This window comes from Colobus angolensis, unplaced genomic scaffold, assembly GCF_000951035.1.
Source record: "Colobus angolensis palliatus isolate OR3802 unplaced genomic scaffold, Cang.pa_1.0 Scaffold586, whole genome shotgun sequence".
In the NCBI taxonomy this organism is placed as follows: domain Eukaryota; kingdom Metazoa; phylum Chordata; class Mammalia; order Primates; family Cercopithecidae; genus Colobus; species Colobus angolensis.
The window spans coordinates 312,925-336,229 of record NW_012119443.1 but is presented as its reverse complement, the minus strand read 5'-3'; the positions used below and the strand labels follow the sequence as shown (position 1 = coordinate 336,229).

The 23,305-nt window shown below is 39.4% G+C and overlaps 1 protein-coding gene across 1 annotated transcript in view; it reads right to left on the bottom strand.

Moving 5' to 3' along the window:
• The window catches only part of PXDNL (peroxidasin-like), a 371,164-nt gene that overhangs the window by 80,125 nt on the left and 267,734 nt on the right, over positions 1-23,305 (bottom strand). Inside the window, exons 15-17 of the mRNA XM_011962239.1 lie at positions 22,547-22,655; positions 20,637-20,794; positions 17,581-19,075 (exon numbers count right to left, since the gene is read on the bottom strand). Coding sequence (XP_011817629.1) covers positions 17,581-19,075; positions 20,637-20,794; positions 22,547-22,655 — 1,762 coding nt within the window. The remainder of the gene's footprint in view (positions 1-17,580; positions 19,076-20,636; positions 20,795-22,546; positions 22,656-23,305) is intronic.

Here is a 23,305-nt window from a genome sequence, read left to right as displayed (position 1 = left end):
TAAGTACGTAAGTGGATAAATAGATGATAGATGGAAACTTCATCTCTACTAAAAATACAAAAATTAACTGGGTGCGGTGGCACACACCTGTAGTCCCAGCTACTAGGGAGGCTGAGGCAGAAGAATTGTTTGAACCCAGGAGGTGGGAGGTTGCAGTGAGCCAAGATCGTACCACTGCACTCCAGCCTGAGTGACAGATGACAGAGCAAGACTCCATCTCGAAAAGAAAAAAAAAAAGAGTCTTTTCTACATACCACCCAAGTGACAAGCATTTTATTTCTATTATTCTATTTAATCAACTATATACACTTGATTTATAAATTTCATGTATGTCCTCAAAATTGCAAAACTATTTTGGCTTGACGATCTGATTTTTTTCCAGTCTTATGAAATCCATTACAATGTGAGAGCTTCTCCACTCAAATCTGATTTCCCACTGTTCTACTCTTTCACAATCAGAGATGAACTAAGCTTTTCCTTCATTCAGCAAAGGAAGCCTGTAGTCAGGACCTCCTCAACTATCCACCACAAACCATGCTACTGCACAGATCTCATAATTGCCCCCCACTCTTACAATTCTCCCTTTTAGATAACATTCTAAACTGATGAAAATTATGCAGTTATAAAAATGATTAGGCTTCATTTTGTTTCTCCAGCTCATCAGTCCCAATAGGGCCTATTGCATTGAAATTTAAAACCAATGTTAAGTATGGTAATACAGCCATCTTTGTTTCCAGGTGGGCATGCTCCAGGGAGGGGCCATAAGAACGTCTCACTTTGTATGCCAGGTCCCATCAAATAGAGTAACTGCTGGCTGTCATGAGAGCCATGTCTAGAAGAAGTCAGAGATTGCCTCTATGTTTGGTAGGAAAAGATCCTGTGAGAGTTTAGCAGGGCTTGTCACAGATGCAGGAAGAGAGACAGGTCACACAATTGCCAGTTTTTTGCCTTTTCTAAGCCAGTGAGTGCTTCATCATTCACTACAGTATCAGTTGTGTACCTTTTATTAAGCAAATAGGTGGAATAAAGTAGACACAATAAATATTTATGAATTAACATAATTACTAATTGAATAAATACATGAATATTACAGTAAAAAGAGATGTTTCTATTTCAAAACTGCTAAAAATGTTTTTGTTGTTGTTATTTTCACCTTAAATATGTTTTCAAGTTTGATCAAATGTCATTTTGGCATACTCTCAGATGACTGAATAGGTTTTATAACTGTATATTCTAATAGAATGCCCTATATTGATACTAACTCACTTTTATATTCTGGACTTATATTAATTATTCCTTCTTAATCATGTTGGACTATTCTTAAACTATTGATGATTTGACTGACAAGCATGTTTTTCTAAATGCTATTCCCTAAAAAAAATGACTTTAGGGTTAACATTACAGATCCTTTCTTAAGGTTTCTACCAGAGCCATGCTAATTTCAGATAATAAATCAAGTAGGTTATCATCTTTTTATATATTCCATAATACTGCATAATGTGTTCTTTAAAATTTGAAATGTTTTGTCTAGTTAGAACTCAGAAACTATTAAAAGCAATTTTTCAATTATTTCAAATTAATGTAGGCTCTGTTTTGATATTGGTTTTCTTATTATTCTAAGACCAAATGGAAAATTATTCAATTACTATGATTTTCAAGCTATCTTTATAAAAACACAAATAGTAATTTCTTAGAAATCTGTTTCTTTATGTTTTTGTAACTTAACTTTCAGTTTGGGAATATATTAATCAGTCTTTTTTTTTCAACTTTTTACTTTATTAACTTTTGCTTTTGTATTTATTCTTTCCAACTTGAGTTAGACACTTAACATAAGTGAAAAATATCTGCTATGCTCATCCTGTGAGATTTTTGGTTGTTGATTACCATAACCTCACCTATCTAGACTGATACAGGTTTTCAAATACATACATTCTACTTCCTATGTGAGATGTTCTGCAGATGAGTACATTGGTACTGCTTCTGTTCATTAAATGTGAGGACTCAAGTCCTTCTTCAATTTTATAACTCTTCTATTGCTAACCCTTCAAACTGGGTCTCTCTCTCATTCCTGTTTTCTACCTCTTGGAACTTCAATAAATATTTTATGTTTTCAATCTTTTGTCTCTATCTCTAAATCTCTTATTATTTATTCTTCTCATCTATCTGTACTACATGCTGAGTGAATTCTTCAGATTTATCTTCCAGTTCACTATTTTTTTATTCAGCTATTTCTGGTATGCTGTTTCACTATCTATTGAAATCTTAATTTCAATTATATATATCATGTCTTGAAATTCAGTTTTTCAAACACCTGTGTTTTTACCTTTTCCTTTTGACATGGTTTCTATTCATTCTCTTACTTAGTTATGTTAAATGCACATAGTTTAAAGTCTCTCCTATCGTTTTAATCTCCCTAAGTTCCATTTATGTTTTGTTTTGTTTTGTTGCTTTTCATTTATTCTCATCGCTGACTATCTTGCAGTCATGCATTTGCTGAAATGAATTTTAACTTGCATATGTGAGAAGGAGAGAACTTCTTGGGAGTTTGGTTTGTCATTCCCGTGATTGTCTGTATGCACTGGGTCGTAAAAGAATGCCTAGAGAGTGATTTCACATGTGCTTGTGCCAGGATTTCAGGGGTTTCATGTGCCCCTGGGCTGTTTTTCATGTTAATTTATCTTCTTGTCTTTCCAGCACCATGGTGTTTGAGTAAATTCAGATTCTTTTCCTGTGTAACACAGGCTGGCATTAGAATTTCAAAAATTTTCCTGTTTTATTTTAGCCTCAGTCCTTGATGTTTACTCGAGAAGCCATATTGCTGCTTCCTCTTTCCTGATGGGATAGGATTTTCTAGTTCCCTTTATCCTTGCAGAGATGAGGCAGGATTTCAGGCTTTCTGCAGAGAACTCTGTTTCAGGACTCTGACTGGGTGGATTCCATATCTCCTTACCCTGAATGGGCACTAAAACCTAAACTTCTGATAACTAGGACCAATGTCTATGACTGATAATCCTGGGCCAAGACAGCGCATTCATTCCTGATTTCTCTCTGGCTTTTAAGTTTCCTTGTCCTTTCTGACATATAAGAATTGTCCATTGTTTTGAGCTTGTTTATGTTTAAAGCCATTCTTTATAGTTTTACTTTTTGTTCAATGGTTCTATGTATTATTTAGCAAAAAAGAAGCTTATTTTACCGAATTGATTAATTGCCAAGAAATTCTCAACCTGCCAGTGAAAACAGGCTATTCGTCAAATGCCTTATAAAACACATCATTCTCTGTTTAAAGTAGCTTTTATATCACATTTCCCCATAATGGAATAGGCAAGAAAAACAAAGAAGAGTTTTTAATATTATATATAGCACAAATGTTTACATGTTTTAATTCATTTTCAAATATTTTCAGGTAACTAAAAGTAGAAAACAAACTAATGACTTCATTGGCTATAGAAGTCATGCCCCCCACGGAAAAAAAAATTCTATTCTAGATAAAAAATGTTATGAAGTAACATTAATTGTTAATGAGAAAATTAGGATATAGGCCAAACTATCCAAATGTTGCATAGAACATCTGGCATTATGCAAAATGAAAGTAAATATTGACTTAATTCAGTCTTTAAAAACATTCTAAACTGATTCAAACTAGTTTTTGTCTGCCTTAGGCTCATAAGTATTTGCAAAGGAGAATATTTTAGAGCCATTTAAAAGCATTCAGTAAGTTTCCTGTGGCAACCAATGAATAATATGCCCAGGGAAGTGGAAACTCAGATAGATCATGCAATTTGCCCAAGATCACAAAGTTAATTACTAGGAACCCAAAAAAGCACCAACGTAGTATTTTCAGCACATTTTCCGAAATTCTCTGCCTTCTCCATATTAATTCTGGATGAAAGAAGTACAAATATTAATTCACAAATATCTTTATTACAATTTATAAAGGTTTTAAAATATTTTCTGTGCATTCTATAAATTTGCATGATAACAGTTATTGCTCTCTTCACACAAAAACATAAAGCACATTGGTTGCTTTCCCCAATTCCAGCCAAGAAGTGAAGATGTGGATTCAGGTTCTCTGAGGATCTCTATTTGTTTAATGAGGTGACAAGTCAACCTCACTAAAGGGCACAAAGCACAGATTTTCAACAGCAACAGTGGTGCCATTTCTATTTGAGGTTAGGAGAGATTGATTGGCATAAAAATTAATAACAAATTTCCTCAATTTTAATGTAAAGAGAAGATTAGAGAGTATACAAATGGGAGTATTCTCTCTCTTTTTTTTTTTTTTTTTTGAGACGGAGTCTCGCTCTGTCGCCCAGGCTGGAGAGCAGTGGTGCAAACTCGGCTCACTGCAAGCTGCACCTCCCGGGTTCACGCCATTCTCCTGTCTCAGTCTTCCGAGTAACTGGGACTACAGGCACCCACCACCACGCCCGGCTAATTTTTTGTATTTTTACTAGAGACGGGGTTTCACCGTGTTAGCCAGGATGCTCTGGATCTCCTGACCTCGTGATCCACCCGCCTCCGCCTCCCAAAGTGCTGGGATTACAGGCGTGAGTCCCCGCGCCCGGCCGAGAGTATTCTCACTTGCAGCCATTTGAAAATCTATTTCCTGAGCAAAAGAAAATACTGAGTTACACATCACTGACTATGAATTTTACTTAATTTAAAGCCAGTCTCCTGTGTTTTCATTCTGAAGTATACATTTTATGTGAATGTCACGCTGCTCTGAAAGGAAAAGGAAAGAATTGCTACCTACAGAAAGACAGGTTTCCGTCTCTACTTAAAGAATGTTTTTTCTTTAATTTTCCTGAATTTTAATTTTCTAAATTTCCATAATTGGAGGCCAGTGCAAATTCACTTACACATGGCAATCAGATGTGCGCATAGAGTTAACATCCAGGCACTCTGCTAAGTGCTTGACATGCTCTAAATTATTTCATCTTCTCAGTAAACTGATGAGATATATACAGTGATTATCCTCATTTTAGGGATGAGAAGTATGAGCCTATGAAGAAGTACAAAAGGCTCCACAGTGAGAAGGAAATGAAGAGAGCACATATAGCACTATAGTCTGACATCAGAGCCTTTATGCCTGTATTGCTAAGTGCTGGATTATGCTGTTTCTCACAGTCTCCTTCTGTGCTAAAGCTGAAGCAAAACAGAAAATAAAAACAAACATTGGCAGTTGCATAATAGCAGTGCACCACCCTTCAAAGATGTGCATGGCCTAATCTTTGGAACCTGTGAATATGTCACCTTACATGGCAAAAGAGATTGTGCAGATGTGATTCAGCAAAGAATATCAAGAGGGAAAGACCATTGTGCATTAACTGGGTGGGCCCAGTGTAATCACAAGAGTTCTTAAAAGTGAAAAAAGGAATAGGAGAGTGAAAAGAAGGGGCCACAGCAAAGGAGTATGGGCAGCCTCTAGAAGCGGGAAAGATGGGGAAACAGATCCTCCCATGAAGCCTCCTGAAAGGGCACAGACCTGATTTTAGCCCAGCAAGATAAATTTCCGACTCCTGACATCTGAACTATAAGACAATAAATCTGTCTTTTTTTAAGGCATCTAGTTTATGGTAATTCATTACAGCAGTCACAGGAAATAATATAGTGGCTAAAAGCATCAACTTTGGAATCATATAGATTCAGATTAAAACCCGCAGTGTCCACTTGACAACTCCATGTCCTTCGGAAAGTTAACACCATGAGATAATGAAAGTGTTAATGGGAAGTGTGAATGTGCCCAGGGCATATACAGAAGAGATCCACCTCAAATTATTCTATTCATGTTGGAGCACGAATAATTATTTTAAAAAATAGCACTTCATGTAATAAATTGTCTTACAAAATGAGAGGTGATGTATGTCACAAAACACTCCTTTTTGTGCAACATATGCTGACCAAATATGAAGAAATATTATTGCTATTAGATTAAAGCTATCCCATCCATAAAGCCTAAGAGGTTAACAAGAAAAATATGGCTTCCATGTGGGGACTTTTTTGATACAACTGTCTCATATTGAGACGAGAAAACTATAACTCTGAAGAGAAACAGAATCATTCCTAAGTCCTGAGATATACTGGAAAAACTCATCAAAGAATATCCTTCTTCAATTGTGCTTTGATTCTGCAACAGTAGGCGTAGACAAACTGTTCTTAAAGGGTGACTAGTATACCCTTGGACTTTTCAAGCCATACAGTCTTTGTTGCAACTATTCAACTCTGCCAGGTAGTGGGACATAGAGAATATTAAGTAAATGTGTCTGGCTATGTAACAAACTAGTCACAAGAATAACAGCCAGCCTGCAGGCTGTGGTTTGCCAAACTCTGTGTTAAAGTGGCATCTTGACCTGAAGGGTGTTCACTCTAACTCTGAAGTTTTAGCACTCACAGTGCCGTTTTTTATTCTCAAAAGTGCCCTGGGGTACATAACCCTGGTCCTATGGCCACACAGAACTAGAAGTCTCTGCTCTGCCCAGGATCCCACAAAGGCACTTGATTGTGTATCTATTCACCTTGGAAGACCCCAAGTGTAGACAGGGACTGTCCTAGACATATGGCACAATGGTCATCCCATGTCTGCCTCACATTTCACAAAGATGGGCACAGTCAGCAACCCCATGAGATACAACCTGCTCAAATGAAGGGAAAGGGTGTGTCATGGGTCTTATTTGCTGAGTAAACTACCCAGAGGCAGAGTTCACAGGAAGCAAGTGAAGATGACTCAACAGAGCCCTAAACACAAGGGCCGCTCCCGAGATCCTAGAGAGGGCCTGCAGGGTGTTCACAGTCACAAGTGTGCATAAAGTGTGTGTGCGTATAAGAGTCAGGCCTCCTTGACTTTGTAGACACTATTCCAGATGCTGGGTGAACACACTCAACAAAAGAACTCTCAGAGGACTGGGATGGGGCTCAATAAATTCAGAACTATCACCTGCTCACTCACCCTCCAGAGATCATCAATGCAGGTATGGTGTTCAATTCACCTGTGCTGCCTCTCCCTCAAATTCTGTTTTATAACAGTGACTTAATAAATGTATGTAAAATGTAGATATCAGTGCATTCAGTGCAGGAAGAAAGGTAAGTCATTGTAAAAGAAAATATTTTTTAAAAATGATTTACTGAGTTAAAGAGATTGGAAAAAAGGCAATTCAAATTATGAGACAAAAGAAACAACCAAGATTTTCTAAGTATACATTGAATTGAAAAATAAAGGGTGAAACTGTGAAAGAGAGGATCTAGAAATATTAAAAGACGATATAATTTGGTTTCAAAGAGGATATGAAATGTCACAAAGGAACTGAAAAAGCAGTAGAAAACATGACATTGAGAAGAGATATATAGAAAAACAGAAAATAAATGGCTATGTTCCTACTTGCTTGCTTGCTTTTGTTTTGGCAGAGAATAAAAGAGCTTTCCAAAACTTTAAAAAATCGATTATTGCCTAATGAGACCCATTCTTAACTCCAATTTACTCTCAGGACAGTTAGCCCACCACCCCCGACTCTGCCAGCAGAATACCACTGAGTAATGGGACTGTCACAGGACAATCCCACAGCTCCCCACTGCTCCTTTCTTGTTTTTCTAAGGGAAGATTATCTAAGACTATGGCTAATTTATGGCTACCTATGCCTCTCTTGCTACAGGTACTGACACTAATGGATCTTAGCTGCACTTGGCTGAGAAATAAATGGGTTCTATAGATCAGCAATAAACACAGCTACAGCAGGGAACACAGCTTCAGCAGACCACCTATGCCTGCGAGAAGAAAGGGATGGACTAGACAGGAAATGGGAATTTGACTGCAGGATTCATGTGCGTATGATGTGTGATTGGGATGATGGCTAAGCTGAGTTTCTTCTCTTTCCATACGCCAAAGCCAGATGCCTGGTTGCAAGCCTCTGGCTGCAGGCACCATGTATGCTGCTGGATGGGGTAGTGCAGCACAGGGACCTGGGAAGACCCACGGTCCCCAGAGGCCTTACTGACAGGAGTGCAGAGCACCTGTGACTCCACATGACTCAGCAATGACTGTGGCCTGAGAGCTCCTGGCTGCACAGAAACATCAATCTGGGATTAAAAAATAAACAGGCCGGGTGTGGTGACTCAGGCCTGTAATTCCAGCACTTTGGGAGGCCAAGGCAGCTGGATCACCTGAGGTCGGGAGTTTGAGACCAGCCTGACCAACATGGAGAAACCCCGTCTCTACTAAAAATATAAAAATTGGCTGGCATGGTGGTGCACGCCTGTAATCCCAGATACTCAGGAGGCTGAGGCAGGAGAATCCCTTGAACGTGGGAGGTGGAGGTTGAGGTGAGCCGAGATTGCACAATTGCATTCCAGCCTGGGTGAAAAGAATGAAACTCCATCTCAAAAATAATGGTAATAATAACAATAAACAAATAAACCATTCATACTGTAGTCCAGATATTCTTTCCAATCAGCCCTGCTGTAAGATCTTGTGTTGGAAGCAATTTTCAAGCTTTTCCTCATGGAAGGAAAAAAAGGACTTACTCATATTTTTAGCCTCTAAACAGTCACTTTGCACTTGAAACCTGCAAACTTATTTGCTATACTTTATTTTTGAATATTTTGATCGCTGTCTCTGCCATAGCCACTCAACTGTGGTCTTCACACAATTGTCATATATGAACCTATATATATTAGGTCTGATACAAAACCAAAATATGTTATTAAGGGTTTGGGCAGATACATAAAAAGTTGAATACATTTTAGTTTACTACTGTTCTTAAAGTGATTATCAGCTGGGGACCATTCTTGTACAGCAAGTCCTTATGAAATAAAATATAAGCATGCCTGCTAACAATTCCAATTTTAGTTCCTTAGCTAGAAATGGGTTTTGAATTGTTCTAATGTTTATATTCATGTTACAATTATGACCAAATTATATTATTACTTTTAAAGATTTTGGAACTGTTGTTTAAATTTCTGGTTTGCTATTTAGATATGCTAAAAATGCAAATTGTTTACATAGTTCAAATACCTAATCTAAGGCCACAGGAAATACAACACCTCAAAAACAAAAAACTAAACCAACAAAACTTATGAGCTCCATTAATCCTTCTGCTTGTTTAACAAATACTAAGAATCAGGCACTGTTAGACACTTAAGGAGATAAGCCACACTCCTCCAGAATGTTCACATTTTAATATGGAAGTTGCATACGAAAATAGTTGCAATGTACTATAAGTATTTTAATATTAATAGATGCAAAGTTCTGTGATATTACCAATGAAAAAATAGCTCTGCAGGGGTAACATTATTAGGTGCCATAGAAAGGAAGAAATTCATTGCAGAAGGATGTAAAGAGAGCTGCTGTGAACACTCAGGTCTAAGTAGCGAGAGGCCTAAAATACATAGTTAATTACGGTAAAAATTTTTCATTTGAACAATTGCACAGGAGCTAAAGTTTTAGGGGAAAAAATACAATTTAGAATGAATGTAAACTTGTTTCTGGCTATGGTGTGATGGAAAGGAGACTAGTTTTCCCATTATAAACGATCACAATCTCAGACTGAGGAGCCTGAGAAGAGGGAAACTCATGACAATGGCCTCAGTTTCCATCTGGGAGAAATTTCCCACACACTGTACAGCGCACTAGAGTCCCAGCACAGCAAGGTGCAGCTGCACTCAAGAGGCTGCCATTCCAGTTCCAGAAAGCTGAAGCAGCTGGGAACAGATGGCGGGGCCTGCAGTGGGGAGGGGGCAGACATTTACCTTGGGGCCCCTCACAGTCCTGGGGATGGCTGGCTGACACCTGAGCAAGAGGAACTGCATGAGGTATACGCAGGGCAACTGCTGCAGAAGGTTGAATCAGAACACGGTGATGGCTGTAACACCTTAGTAACACCCAGAGAGCAGTCAGACAGCAGTTTGCCAAGTCTCCGACTCTTAACAGAATAACTTCTATCCTTATAAGGATAAATTCTACTCAATAGAGCTGAAAACCAAGCCCTGCCAAGATTAGCATGGCCAACAGCATTTGGAAGTTCAGCCATCCCACGTCAGCGAAGCTTAGGAGACATTCATGGGGTTTCTACATTTCCACCAAATGAAGCATGAAACCTATGCAAATATAAGACAGAATCACAGTAATTGATATGCACTTAGAAATTACAAGACAGAGAAAGAAGCATAATTGGAATTCACACTTAGGAAAGTAATGAACCCCTGAATGATTGCTGTAATGTTTAATTTATCAGAAAAGGACATTAAAGTCACTATTATACATGTATTTAACAAATTAAAGAAAGTATGCTCTTATTGAATTAACATTTAAACAAATATAAAAAGAAAATTAAGACTCATAAAAAAGGTAAATTCTAGAGCTAGTACAATATTCAAAATGAAAATTTCAGTTGATATATGTAAAAGGAGATTGAAGATGACAGTAGAAAGTCTGTGAACTAGCAGGAAAAATCAATAGAATATTTCCAACCAGAAGAACAGACAGGAGAAAAAAATTAAGCAAATATAAAGTCTTCTACACTGCCAGTGGGAGTGAATAATATTATAACCTCTTTGGGTAACAATTTGGCAGTTTCTTATAAAGTTAAACACAGAGTTACTACTAAGTGACCTAGAAATTATACTGTTAGGTTTTTTACTCAAGAGAAATGGAATCATAGGCCCACAAAATGACTTGCATATGAGTGTTCATCGCAGAGTTATTCAGAAGTGATAAAAATAGGAAACAGCCCCAATGGCCACTTCAAATAAAAGATTCAACAAATATTTGTATATTCATACAAACAATACCACTCACAATGAACAAAATATATGATCTACAGGTGTACTTCACAATATGGGTGAACTTCAGAAAATCCCAAGCAAAATAATCTTAAAACAATACATATGGTATGATTCAATTTATGTAAAGTTCTAGAAGAGACAAAATGAACATACAGTGAGAGAATTCCAATATGTGGTTCCTGGGAAGGGTCTGGGTGAGAAGACAGACTGCAAAGACCATGAGCTATGCTTCTGGAATGATGACAATGCTCTTTGTCTTCATTGCGGTAATGATTACAGAGGTATGAATATTGTTCAAAGGCATCAAATTGTACACTTAAAATATGTGCATTGTACCACATGCCACTTTTGATACATGATGTTAATTGAAAATTTTAGTTTAGTTTAGACAGATTTTGGTGATTTAAAGACAAAATGCATTAAATTGCATTCAGATGTATACTCTGTTGGTAAAATAGAATTTAGAAGTGAAATAAAGCATAAGTTTTCTATAAAGTATTTGCTATGATTCCATACAGTATATAATGAGGAACAATTGAATATCTTCATTTCTGTAAGTGTCAAATTTTGGTAACATAATGGTAAAGATTTCTTCAGTTGAATTTTTATAATTGTAAAATAATCTATCATAGTACTACACAATTTTCAAAGGCAGGAATAAAAAGTAGATTCTCAAAGTGAAGAAGTTATATACAGATTGTGAGTATCCCTTATCCAGCTTGGGATCAGCAATGTTTCAGATTTGGAATCTTTTTGGATTTGGGAATATTTGCACATACATAATGAGATATCATGGGAATGGAATCCAACTCTAAACACCAAATTCATTTATGTTTCACATACACCTTAAAAGATATATTGCAGCTGAAGGGGGTAGTGAAAGTCTTTTTTCCCTTGGGGATGCTTTTGTGCACCTCTTTTAACTGAAACTGATCATATGAGTTTGGGATGGAATTTTCCACTTGTGGTATCATGACAGTACTCAAACATTTTTTCTTTTTGATTTTTGAGCATTTGAGGAATTTTGAATTTTTGAATTAGTGGTGCTCAACCTGTATATATTTATAACTTCTAAAACACAATTACTAAGACTCACCACTGTCTACACAACTGATGTTAAATTAATGTCATATTTTAGGGCTTTAAATTATTTTGCATTCTGTTTTTGCTAGACAAACAGAACTGCATGCCTTCTAAGAAATGGACCTTTGGGGATAACTGACTGACAATCTAATTTTTAATTGGCCTCTTGTCACTTTTTATTTGCTCAGTCATGTGTATCTTCTGTGTTGCGGGGCTATTGTGTTGACAGAATGAGTTTTGATTGGTTAAGTGTGTGCATTTTTAGCTTTTTGAAATTGGGGTTAAGGTCATGTAAGAATCAAACATGTGATGTTCTCTGTTGTAACTTCTCATTCTTTTGTATAAAAGATTATAATACATCATAGTTCATTGATGCCAATTAATAGTTGATGAAAAAATAAATTGGTAAGAATAAGTGTAAAAATCTAGTTTTCAGCTAAGAACATTTCTCTTGTCAAAGGTGTTCAAACAAAGAATAATTTTCCAATCAAAGGCCCTTGGAAAATTAAAATGAATCTCACCCAAGCAAGTCCCACTTTCCCTAATGAAATTTCTAGAGAGTAGCTGCTTTGTGCTAGTACCTGGGCTGAGCTCCAGGGATTCAAAGATAAATTAGACAATGTATCTGCTACCAAGGAGTACATACTCTTGGAGCTTGTCATTCAATTAATATGTTCTCTAGAAAAGCAGAGATACTGTGCAATGAAAATGACCAGGGATGGCAAGGCTCTAAAACTGGCATTTAGACTCAAACAACAAGACTTGGTATAATTGTATAATATAATATCCTTATAAAAGTATTGTTTAGAAAAAAATGTGATACTTAAGACTCTTGTGCTAGCTATATCATAAAAGACTATAAACCTGTGAGTAGGAGAGAGCCATCATCAGTGCACCATATGCATAAACTGGGAGATAGGAAAGCTGAGGGAGAAAGGAAGTAAACGCTGAACAGAAAGAAGCAGAGACTAGAGATGAAGACAAGACGCTGGTCCTCCAGAGGTTTAAGCAGCTCAGGACCCTCCTGTGATGTAAAGAACAAAGTCACTGCCTCCAAAAGGGATAGGAGAAAAGGTCTGGTCCTTGACTAAGAGTGCATGGTAGTCGCAAATCTGGGGGCTGCTTTTTGGCCGAGGGAGCAGCCATTTGAAGGCATACGGGAGAGAAGCACCCTTTTCCTATGTCTGAGATGCCAGCAAGGAAGGGACACTATATCAGTGAAGGAATAGGGGGTGTCCAGGAATCTGTGAGTCCTCTGAAAATACACACAGAATGTGAGGTCTATTTTTCTATCTTTGCTGTATCTTCCTGCAAAAGAAGTTTCCTAGATTCTACTAGATTTATGAGATGGTATTATGTGAAATGGTCAACAATCACTGTTTTACAGCAATTAAAGTTGCTCCTGGGCCTACTAAATACTCAGGAAAGGTGAGGGGGTAGTGCCGATGCAAGGCCTTTTAAGGCTGGCATGAATGTAAAAGTTGATAAATATTTAGCAGAGGAATGACAGCTGAACATGCAGAAGAAGGAAAAGTCAGGCCCACGGGAAAGGGGCGACCTTTCCTGGCACAGGAAGACAAAGACAGACAACGCAAGTTTTTGGGAAGGAATCATGCGGTTTGACTTCCTGAAACCCAGGAGTGGAAAGAGGGAAGAAATTAAAATTCTTTTTGTTAATTTGTCTGTTCATTTTTAATATTATCAAGTGAAGCTATCATAACATAGGTACACATACAGAATATAAGTTACTTAATTGGTGAAATATGATCTATTTTTTTAAAGAGCTGAGGCAGGGCTGGGCATGGTAGCTCACATCTGTAATCCCAGTACTTTGGGAGGCTGAGGCGAGTGGATCACATGTGGTCAGGAGTTCGAGACTGACCTGGCTAACATGGCGAGACCCAGTCTCTACTAAATATACAAAATTAACTAGGCCTGGTGGCACACGTCTGTAATCCCAGCTACTCGGGAGGCTGAGGCAGGAGAATCACTTGAATCTTGGAGGTGGAGGGTGCAGCAAACCGAGATCGCACCACTGCACTCCTGCCTAGGTGACAGAGCAAGACTCCGTCTCAAAAAAAAAAAAAAAAAAAAAAAGCTGAGGCAGTTACACATTTTTGTGATTATGAGTGACAAATAAAGTTATACTTACTCAAAACCAAAAGTAACCGAATCCACAAAAAATCAGTATTATGTTTTCAAAAGAAGATTAAAAAATAGCTTTAAAAATGGCCTCTCTGGGAACTTACGTTCACAATTCAGTGGATAACTGATCTTCACCTTCTGCTCATTACATGTTTTAGGAAGAATAAAAAGAAACAGTGTGATTCTTGAGAGCAAGAATACTCTTATAAAAAGAAAATAATCCATTTTTATATGATCCTGGAATACAACAAGCTCTTTAAAAAATAAAACACTTTCAACCAAGAAAACAAAATGAAAAAAATATTTCCTGAGCTCTTGGTACTGAAGGAGGCAGGATGTTTGTACATGTCCCAAATCCTACTGGCAATGCTGTGCTCTGTGGATCTCAGAGCAGTAAACTCAGAGGAGTAGATGCTAAGGAACCCCATCCAGCCCCCGCCCGCCTCTCCCGGAACTCCTCTGCTGTCCTCTCCTCCAGCGGGCAGTGTTCCATGTACAATTCCACTTAGAAAAAAGTGTCAGTTTCCCTGGTACGTCTTAATGTTATGGAGGTGAGATGAGTCCGATGCTAATTCTAGGATTAGACTCCTTGGTGCAGCAAGACCCATGGCGTTTCATGTCTCACACGTATCACAGGGGCCCTGGTGCCAGTCTTGACCCTACTTCTCATGTATCTCAAATGTCCTTCTTGGCACTCACAGTCAAGTCTTTCAGAGACAGCTGCCATCTGCTTTGGGATTGGGTTTCCGCACTGCTATGATCTAAATGTGTCTCCCCCAGATTCAAATGTGGAAGCTTCATCTCCGATGTAATAGTATTGACAAGTGGGGCCTTAGGAGATCAGGTCATGAGGGTGGAGCCCTCATGAAAGTTATTAATGAATTAGAAAAGAGGCTTCACATCACATTTGCTCCTTTTGTCTTCCCCCCACTCAGCCACGTGAAGATACAGGGCTCAAGGCACATCTTAGAGGCAGAGACAAGGGCCCCCACCCAGTAGACTGAAGTGATTTAAAAACAAAGTCCTAAAACCACACTTGTAAATTGATACAAAAAGGAAAAGAAGTAATAGGGCAAAGAAATACTATGTAAATTAAACTACTTAAAGCTATGTCATCTTCAGCACTCCTGAGAAATTGCAATCTACAGATTTGAGGACTAACACTGTAAAAAACATTCCAATTTATTTATCTTGCACTCATAGTTGAATGAATGTATGTTTCATATTTTACAAATTTGCCGTGAATGAAAGAGGAAAGTCAGGCATCTGTAACGGTCTAAGTAAAAAGCATCTGGCTTCTGCTGACTTCTGGCAACCCACCCATGCCAGTCAGCAATGCTCTCCTCCTCCTGCTGATGCCAAGCATCAGGCTGCACAGAGTTCCACTAGTTCAAACGTTCTCCCAGGCAAGGATAACGACTCAACGTTTAGGCTGCATAGACTCTTGGAGCTAATATCCCATATGCATGAAAGGAACAAATAGAAATGCCACTGAGTGAATGCTCAATGCAGTCTCCCCAGCTGCTGTCCGTCTGAAAGGGCACTCATACTTCACAGTGTATGCACAGTGATGTACAGTGGCTGGCAGTGGAGGCTAATACAGCTAACACTAGAACCACATGATTTAGGAGGAATTTGGGACAGGAAATTTGTAAGAAGAAACATTCCGGGTATTCTAATTTGTGGTGAATTTACAAGTTAGCTGCCAATTGAGAAGTGGGACTCAAATTGCACAAAACATCATACTCCTAGCTTTTTCCAATCCAGATAATCTACCCACAGGAAATAGTTAACATTCTGATAGGATTGCATACATGGCCACAAGCCTATCTGTGCCATCTTTGAGCTTCTCCTGGATGACTCTAGTAGCTGTGGGATTCCTGGCTGCTATGCTAGCCTCTCCTCCTTACAATACACCTTCCAGATGTCTGCCAGTTACTGTGTCAGGGAAGAGTCTCTCTTCAGGTCATTTTCCTGCTTTAGAGTTAAATACGGAGTGAAGATCAGATTCCCTTGCATGGTGCACAGCCTCTTTAAAACCTGTCCCCTATTACCTTTTTGTTCTCTCCTCCTGACACTCAACCCCACACCTTCCTGCTTCTAGTCCCTCACCCCAGATGCCACCTGCTGTTCCCCATCATCTAGCCTCTTACACTGAAACTTCTAAGACCAGATCAAATGGCATCTCTTATCAGTGGCTTGCTGTGAGCCTTCCATTTCTCACAGCTGTGTGCTCACAGCATTTAATCGCGACTTCTACCAAACCCTTTCCATACTGATCACAGCAGCTCCCTGGTTCCCCCCACATGCCGTCAGGCTTTCCCTGTGTGGATGCTGTTTCAGTCATCTTGGCTCCTATGCCTACAACAGGGCTGGATCTGTGCAGATGTGCAATATCATAATGCCCCTGACAACTGAAATTATCATGTTATAATAAAATATCTACAGCTAACATTTATTGATTGCCTATAATGCAGGAGGAATGGGGCCAAGTATCTGATGCATTTTATGTAATTTAATTTTTAAACAATTCTGAGAAGAAGGTGCTACTTTCTCACATTGTAGGTATCCTGAGATTGAAAACTGTTTACTTTTCACAGGCTCTCGGTACTGTTGGGTGGTAGAACAGAGATTTAAACCAGGTCTTCATGAATCCAAATCAATGTCCTTTCCAAAAGAAATGTGCAAATTCAATCTGCAGGGTACTTTGATTTCTTTTAAATACATTGCACATTTTCACAGTTTGATATTCCACATATGTGACAAATTCTATTGGCATAGAAGTATTTATAGCCTTGGTTTTGCAAAGAAAGGCCTAATCTTGGCAATTGGCTACAGAACTTATAATTTTAAACTTCTTTGAAAGATTTCACACAAAAATACCTTAAAATATTAATAAATATTAGTCTCCTATATTTAACCTACTGCAGACAAAAGTTCTTTATGAAACTTTTTTTAAAAAAATATTTTTAAAGGAGGAAGGTTGGTGAGCATGAGAAACAGTTGAATCTCATTCCTGGAAATGTATACTTGTAGTTTTAATGGAACTTCAAATCCCGTATATAGAAGAAGTAACAGTAATACTTTAATGAAAGACATTAAGGATGCAGTGAAAAAGCTCCAACTTAAATTCCGACCATGAAGTTTGAACTATGACAAAAAATAATTTGTTTTTATTGTCACTACTTTTCTCTCCCTAAGAAAGCCTATGTGATGGGCCAGTTTATTTTATGAATTTATATCAGAATGTATGGCCTCATATCAACAATAGGGCTTGCTTGGATTACCACAGAACGTAAATGGGCTAGATATGCTTGCCTTGCCTCTCCTAACTGAAATGCAAATTAATAGGAGGCAGCAATATTTGCATTTCCAACGAGGTGGATAGAAAAAGGAACAGAAAGGGGGATTTCAGTTTCTGATGAATCCTTCCTTTAATATTAAATCTCTCCAACAACAAGAAGTACTAAAAGCTCTGCAATACCCCCAGGGAACCAAATTCCAGCCACACAAAATGATCTTTAACACTTTTACCTCTCCTAAGAAATGTTTAAATCCAAGCAACATTTGCATACTTACTTTCTCAATTTCTGTCTAATCTCTGAATCTTTAATTTCGTTTTGAAGATCCTCAAAGTTCTTAACTGAAGTCAAATTACAGAAAACTCTGAAGTCAACATATGGTGGGATCCCGTGGTCTCTACCCCTTTGAATGATGGTGGCAGCCGAGTCCACTGCTGCAGAATAAGCCGCGGAGAAGAGCCTCTGGGTCAGCTCAAGACTAAGAAGGTAGGAGGGTGCCCGCCATTTAGCAGCCACGCCAAACAGCCCCCGGAGGACCGGGTCTATCCCACCTTCCTTAATTATTCTGGATGGTGAAAAGAGCGCTTTATTGAATGGAAGGTGGCCTTCGGAAATTTCACCTAAGGTGTTATTCAGTCGGTAAAGAATAGGATTGATTAATATGTGGCCAAATCTAAAGGCTGCAGTAGCAAAAGAGTTAATGATGCCCGCATTCACGTTGGGGTTGTAGCCCCGGTAATCCCTCAGCATCTTAGTGCCAGGGTCCCCCAGGACCTTAGGCAGCCAGTGGCTGTAGGTGATGTGCTGCAGCTCCGCACCTACGATCTTCCTGGCTTCCTGGTAAACCGTGTCTCCGTCCCAGTGGGGGTTTAGGGCGGACAGCTCCGTGGCCACCCTGTTGTGTTCCCGGAACCACAGGGTGTGCATGGCTGTCAGAGCCAGATGCTCGTTGGCCCGGTGGTCCCCGGCCAGGAAACAGGGGCTGTCCTGCTCCTGTCGCTCGCACCCAGTGGGTGGGTCTGTAGAAAAGGGCAATAAGTGCTTTCCCGAAGGAGGCCAAGGCAAGCCTGCCCTCAGGAGTCCCCGAGGCACCGAAGGGTCTCTGAGAGCCTGGGATTCCCGCTCCGAGCTCCCGTAAACGTTGGAGCCATCGATGTAGGCTGTTTGCTGGTTGATCTGCTCTCGTGCATAGACTGAACCCACCTTCGCGGAGGGTCGGCCACTGGCACACGCGGGGCTGGAGCGCGCGAAGAGCATGCAGGGCGCGTGGGTGCCCCGGGGGTTGGCTTGCCGGGTGTTCATGGGGAAGCACGGAGGGTCGTTGGTGCAGACGGAGTTGCAAGGCAGCCCATCCAAAAAGCGGGCTGTGCTCAGCGCGGGCACTGTGTGGTCCAAGTCGTGCTCTAGAAACCAGCCCCAGTGCATAAGCATACGTGTGTAGCTGTGGTCGGGGGTGACGGCCGCCGAGCGCGCCCACACTGTGGCGACCAGCCGGGGCGGCGGGAGGGGCTGGCGGGAGCCCACGGGAAGGCCGAGCCCGCGGGGCGAGCGGATGCCGTCCTGGTAGGCGGGTTGCAGCAGGCGTGCGAAGGCGGTCAGCGCAGCGCCCCACGTGGGCTGCTGCAGGTTGTTGCACGTGCCGTCGTGGGCGCGGTACTTTCGGTGGAAACATGGGTGGGAGCAGTTTGGCAGAGGCCTGCGAGCTGTGCATCCAGATAAACTGGCGATGAGGCCGAGGGAGCGCGGGGACACCAAGTCATTGTACCGGAATTCTGAAAGACAAGTGGCAAAGGCCATGAGAAGGGCGGGCCTAGGAGGGCGCGGGTAATTTGGAACTCCAGGTGCTGCGGGAACACCCCGCCCGCCCTGGGTGGACAGAGGCCCTTCTTACGTCTAACAACATTTCGTTAGGTCACAACAAAAGGGAGATTCATTCTATAATACTAAAAGATGTTTCCAGAAGATCCCTGGATTATTTTTGTGCTGTTCATCCTGTAAACAATGGCTAGCTGCTAGAAGAAGCAAAATGGAAAGAGAACAGGTACCAGCCAGCTACTAACTTCTACTCTGTGCCTTTACAAGAATGATGTTGGCAAGGATTTGTTCATCCACATCCCAGAATTGTTTTGTTGATTTTTGTTTGTTTCATTTCAGAATTTTTTCTCTCAAGTTTTGTGCTTCTAGAGAACAAGATCAAAGAAATGTCACTATGGATCATGTGAATATTAACCCGCATGATACTTGACAAGGAGGGATTAAACAGCAACTTTCTGAACTACTATAAGCTGTCATTCCCTGGTAAACAGGCAAAATAATAAGGGACATGCTTGGGGCTCTACCTTTTAACAGGGCTTAAAATTCCAGCATTCTCCCAATGCTACAAAGACTGTTAACTAAGTCCTACTAAAAGTTACCATCCCTATTTAATCCCCAGAAACTGCCAAGCAATAATGGGACCATTTGCACTTTATCCGTGTTAGCCAGTTCCTGGCTGGATCCTGAGATATCTTAATCTTGTGAATCTGGATCTTTTGGCTAAGGAAGCTTTGAAAACCCATCATACTGGGTGACCAGGGACAGTCATATGCCCATTAGATAAATTGTACAGAGCTCTAAGGACTGAAGCAAGCTCACAGATAGGCCTTCTGCACCATGTCTCGGTTGATTTTCTGAAGGAGAATAAAGAAAGGGTAAGCTGATAGAAGTTGATGCTGTTTTCACAGCACAAATAGTATATAGCAAAGAATCTTCATTTATTTCATTTGAAAGAGAACAACTTAGAAAATCTGAAAGCTTTCTATATCATCTCATTTGACATTTACTAAGTAGATGTCTGGTTTTAAAAAGAAATACACAAGAACTTGGATATACCAAAAAGCAAAACAAAAACAACAACAAAAATCAAAAGAATTGGGGAGGGATTATCAATATTATAAGTGGTAGAAGAAATTTCAAGTAAATTCACTGAATGATTCAGGTGATTATAAGATAAAGTAGAAGAATATTCCCCTGGTAATAAAGCATTTCTCTGTAAGAAACAGTAATATCTTTTTCATTTGAAACACAAGTTCACTTAATATAAGTTTCCTAAATTTGCTCTCTATACATATAACTGTCAAAAGCTGAGACAAGTTTGAATGTATATTTATCACCCTTACTTTGGAATTACAGTTCCTATGAGAAACATCTGTATTTATTTGGTAAAAGTAATAAGTAAATTAATTTCTAAATCCCAAGATATTCTGGAGATTAAAAGTTCAGTGTCCATTGCTAAGGTGGTAGTCAGTTTTTCTGTGGGCAGTAGGCTGAGAACAGAATGGCTTTGGGGCTGACCTTTGCCTTCTAAGTCCACAGTGAGCCCCTGCTTCGCACGTTCCCGTATCAGCTGCAGCGTGTGCTCAAAAATCTCCCCTGCTCTTGCTATTTCCACAATCAGTGGGTCACGCGGGTAATGAAACTGAGTCAGCAGGTCACTGGAGGTGTGAGGTTTTCTGCAAATGACAAAACACATGATTCTTTACAAGGCAAGACTGCAGAATCCATGGAACTTGCAAATGCTGTGCATTTAAAAAGGCATTTCCCAAACGTTCGAGGAGAATGAAAGCTCCACCACTACCGTAGAAGCTCTACAGAGGAGCTGTGGGCTCTTTTCCTATTTTGCTAACAACTTGATTCCAAATGTTAGTCCCAGTGCTGAACTCAAAAATACATGTTTTTAATGAATGGATGATTTAAACAATAGTTTTATGCAGTAAACAACATCCATGGTGGGGTTCTAAACTGGAGGGGTCAGTAGATGAATGGATTCTAGGGGGCTCAGTAAACCTTCTGAAGTACTATGCAATACCCTCGGTCTGCAGGACTTGGCATTTTGTGTCTTCTCTTTTCCTGAGTGTAATCTCCTAGAAATTCCCGCTTGCCTTTAGAATCCTGCTCAGGCCTCACTCTCCCTGTAGAGTTTCCCTGAGAGCTCTGACAAGCTATCACTCCATCTTCTCTATTACTCCTGTATCTTTAAATATGTCTCTTACATACTCAGTAAGATGTACGTGAATTGCTGACATATTGTCTCCTCTGCTAAAGAAAGAACTAGGTTACTGATGAGATGTTGACCTATTATTTATCTTGTATCACAAATACCAAGCCCACTGATCAGCACACAATAGCAGTCTATGCACATTTGTAAAACGGAACCAAATATGTTAAAAAGAAATTTAAAAGCACTGGGAATGTGAAGCAAACTGTTTTAGAGACTTTGGTCAACTAAGGTACACCTCATCCTCTATGTCTTGAATCTTAATAACTTGAGGTCACAGAATAATAATAATTATGCTAGTAGCTCACTTTGGTTAAGCACTTTCTATTCTCCAGGCACTGCTGAAGCACTTTTTACATATTATCTCATTTTTTCTTCCTAGCAAACACATCCATGAGGTAGATCCTACTGTTATCCCAATTTTACAGGCAAGAAGCCTGAGGTACAAAGATGTTAAGTTACTTGCCCAAGGTCACCCAGACAGAAAGTAATGAAGTGAGCAATCAAGGAGAGAATCTAAATCCGCTGCGTGGCTCTAGAACACATGCCCATGACCGCAAAGCCATTCTGTTTATGGATATGCAGGAAGCCAGATGAGACTCAACTTGGGATATTATGACGTCCCTTTTTGACCACTAACTGCAAATACTGAATATATACTTCATTCCGTTATGATAAAACCAACAATCATTTTTTGTTGTTGCTGTTAATACATCCTGATGTCACAAACACAGAGAAGTTAATGGGATTAGAAGTTTTCACTAGTCCACAAACATCCCAATTCAAATTGAAATTATGTAAAATGCCAAATATCCTAAACATAATGTTTGTCATAGGCTCCCAGTTTATACTGAGGTGTGTTCAACTTAATAATCATTCTCAATTCACACATTGCAGGAGCACTGCATCTGACACTGTTTGGTAAATGCTGAGGTAACAGAGCCCATTACCTACTGTCTATTGTCAACCTGCATAGCATGGACCTTTGGCATAAATTAATGCCATTTAGATGCTATGGGGAAGAAGTTTCCCCCTTTTTTGGGTGAACTGATAATGATGGCTAGCCCAGATGGTGATGCATACACAAGGACTAAAGAAAGCACTCTTCTGAAATCTTATGCACTATAATGTGACTTATGGAGATGATAAAAGCCAAGTAGAACATAAATGAAAACAAGTTTTCAATCTATATAAAATAAATTCTTACTGTGAAAATAAATGTCTTCGTGTGGAGTTAATTGCACTGTCAACTCTCTGTACAGCATCAAGAATGGAAGACTCAACAAAGTCATCGCCAGCTTGTCTACCCTGTATAGCTTTGAAAATCAATTTCATGATTATAAATATCAAACAGACCTTGAAGTTAGACATGATATGATATAAATGGCATTACATTTTTAAGAGAAAACCTCTAAGACAATGAAAATGTTATATAATATCTACATGATAATGCTCATTGCAGAGAGTAGGTAATTATCTTGAAGCAAAGCTTCATCTAACAATAACAATGTTATTTAGGGAATTAAATTATTCCAAAATCTAGTAAAGCTATGAGAAATATTTCCTTTTGAACAATGCTGATTCACACGAGATCCAAGTTTGTCAGCAATTTGTCATCTTGGAGAAGGTATGAAATACCTATCTCTTCAGCCATCCAAGCAAAGTGAATATTGTTCCATCCCACAAAGGCTTCTTAAGGCAAGAATTGAACTCTGAGTAAGATTTATGGGAAAATTAATTTATGCTTTTTTGTAGCTCTCCAACATGTGAAAATACTGCAAAGTTGAATCCTGTAGACAAAGGAAGCTATTTACTTACAGCTGATCATTTCCAATCTATTGAATCTTCTTCAAATAATGGTTTAAGAAGTTTAACCAGGGGCGGAGCAAGATGGCCGAATAGGAACAGCTGCAGTCTCCAACTCCCAGCCCGAAGGACACAGAAGACCGGTGATTTCTGCATTTTG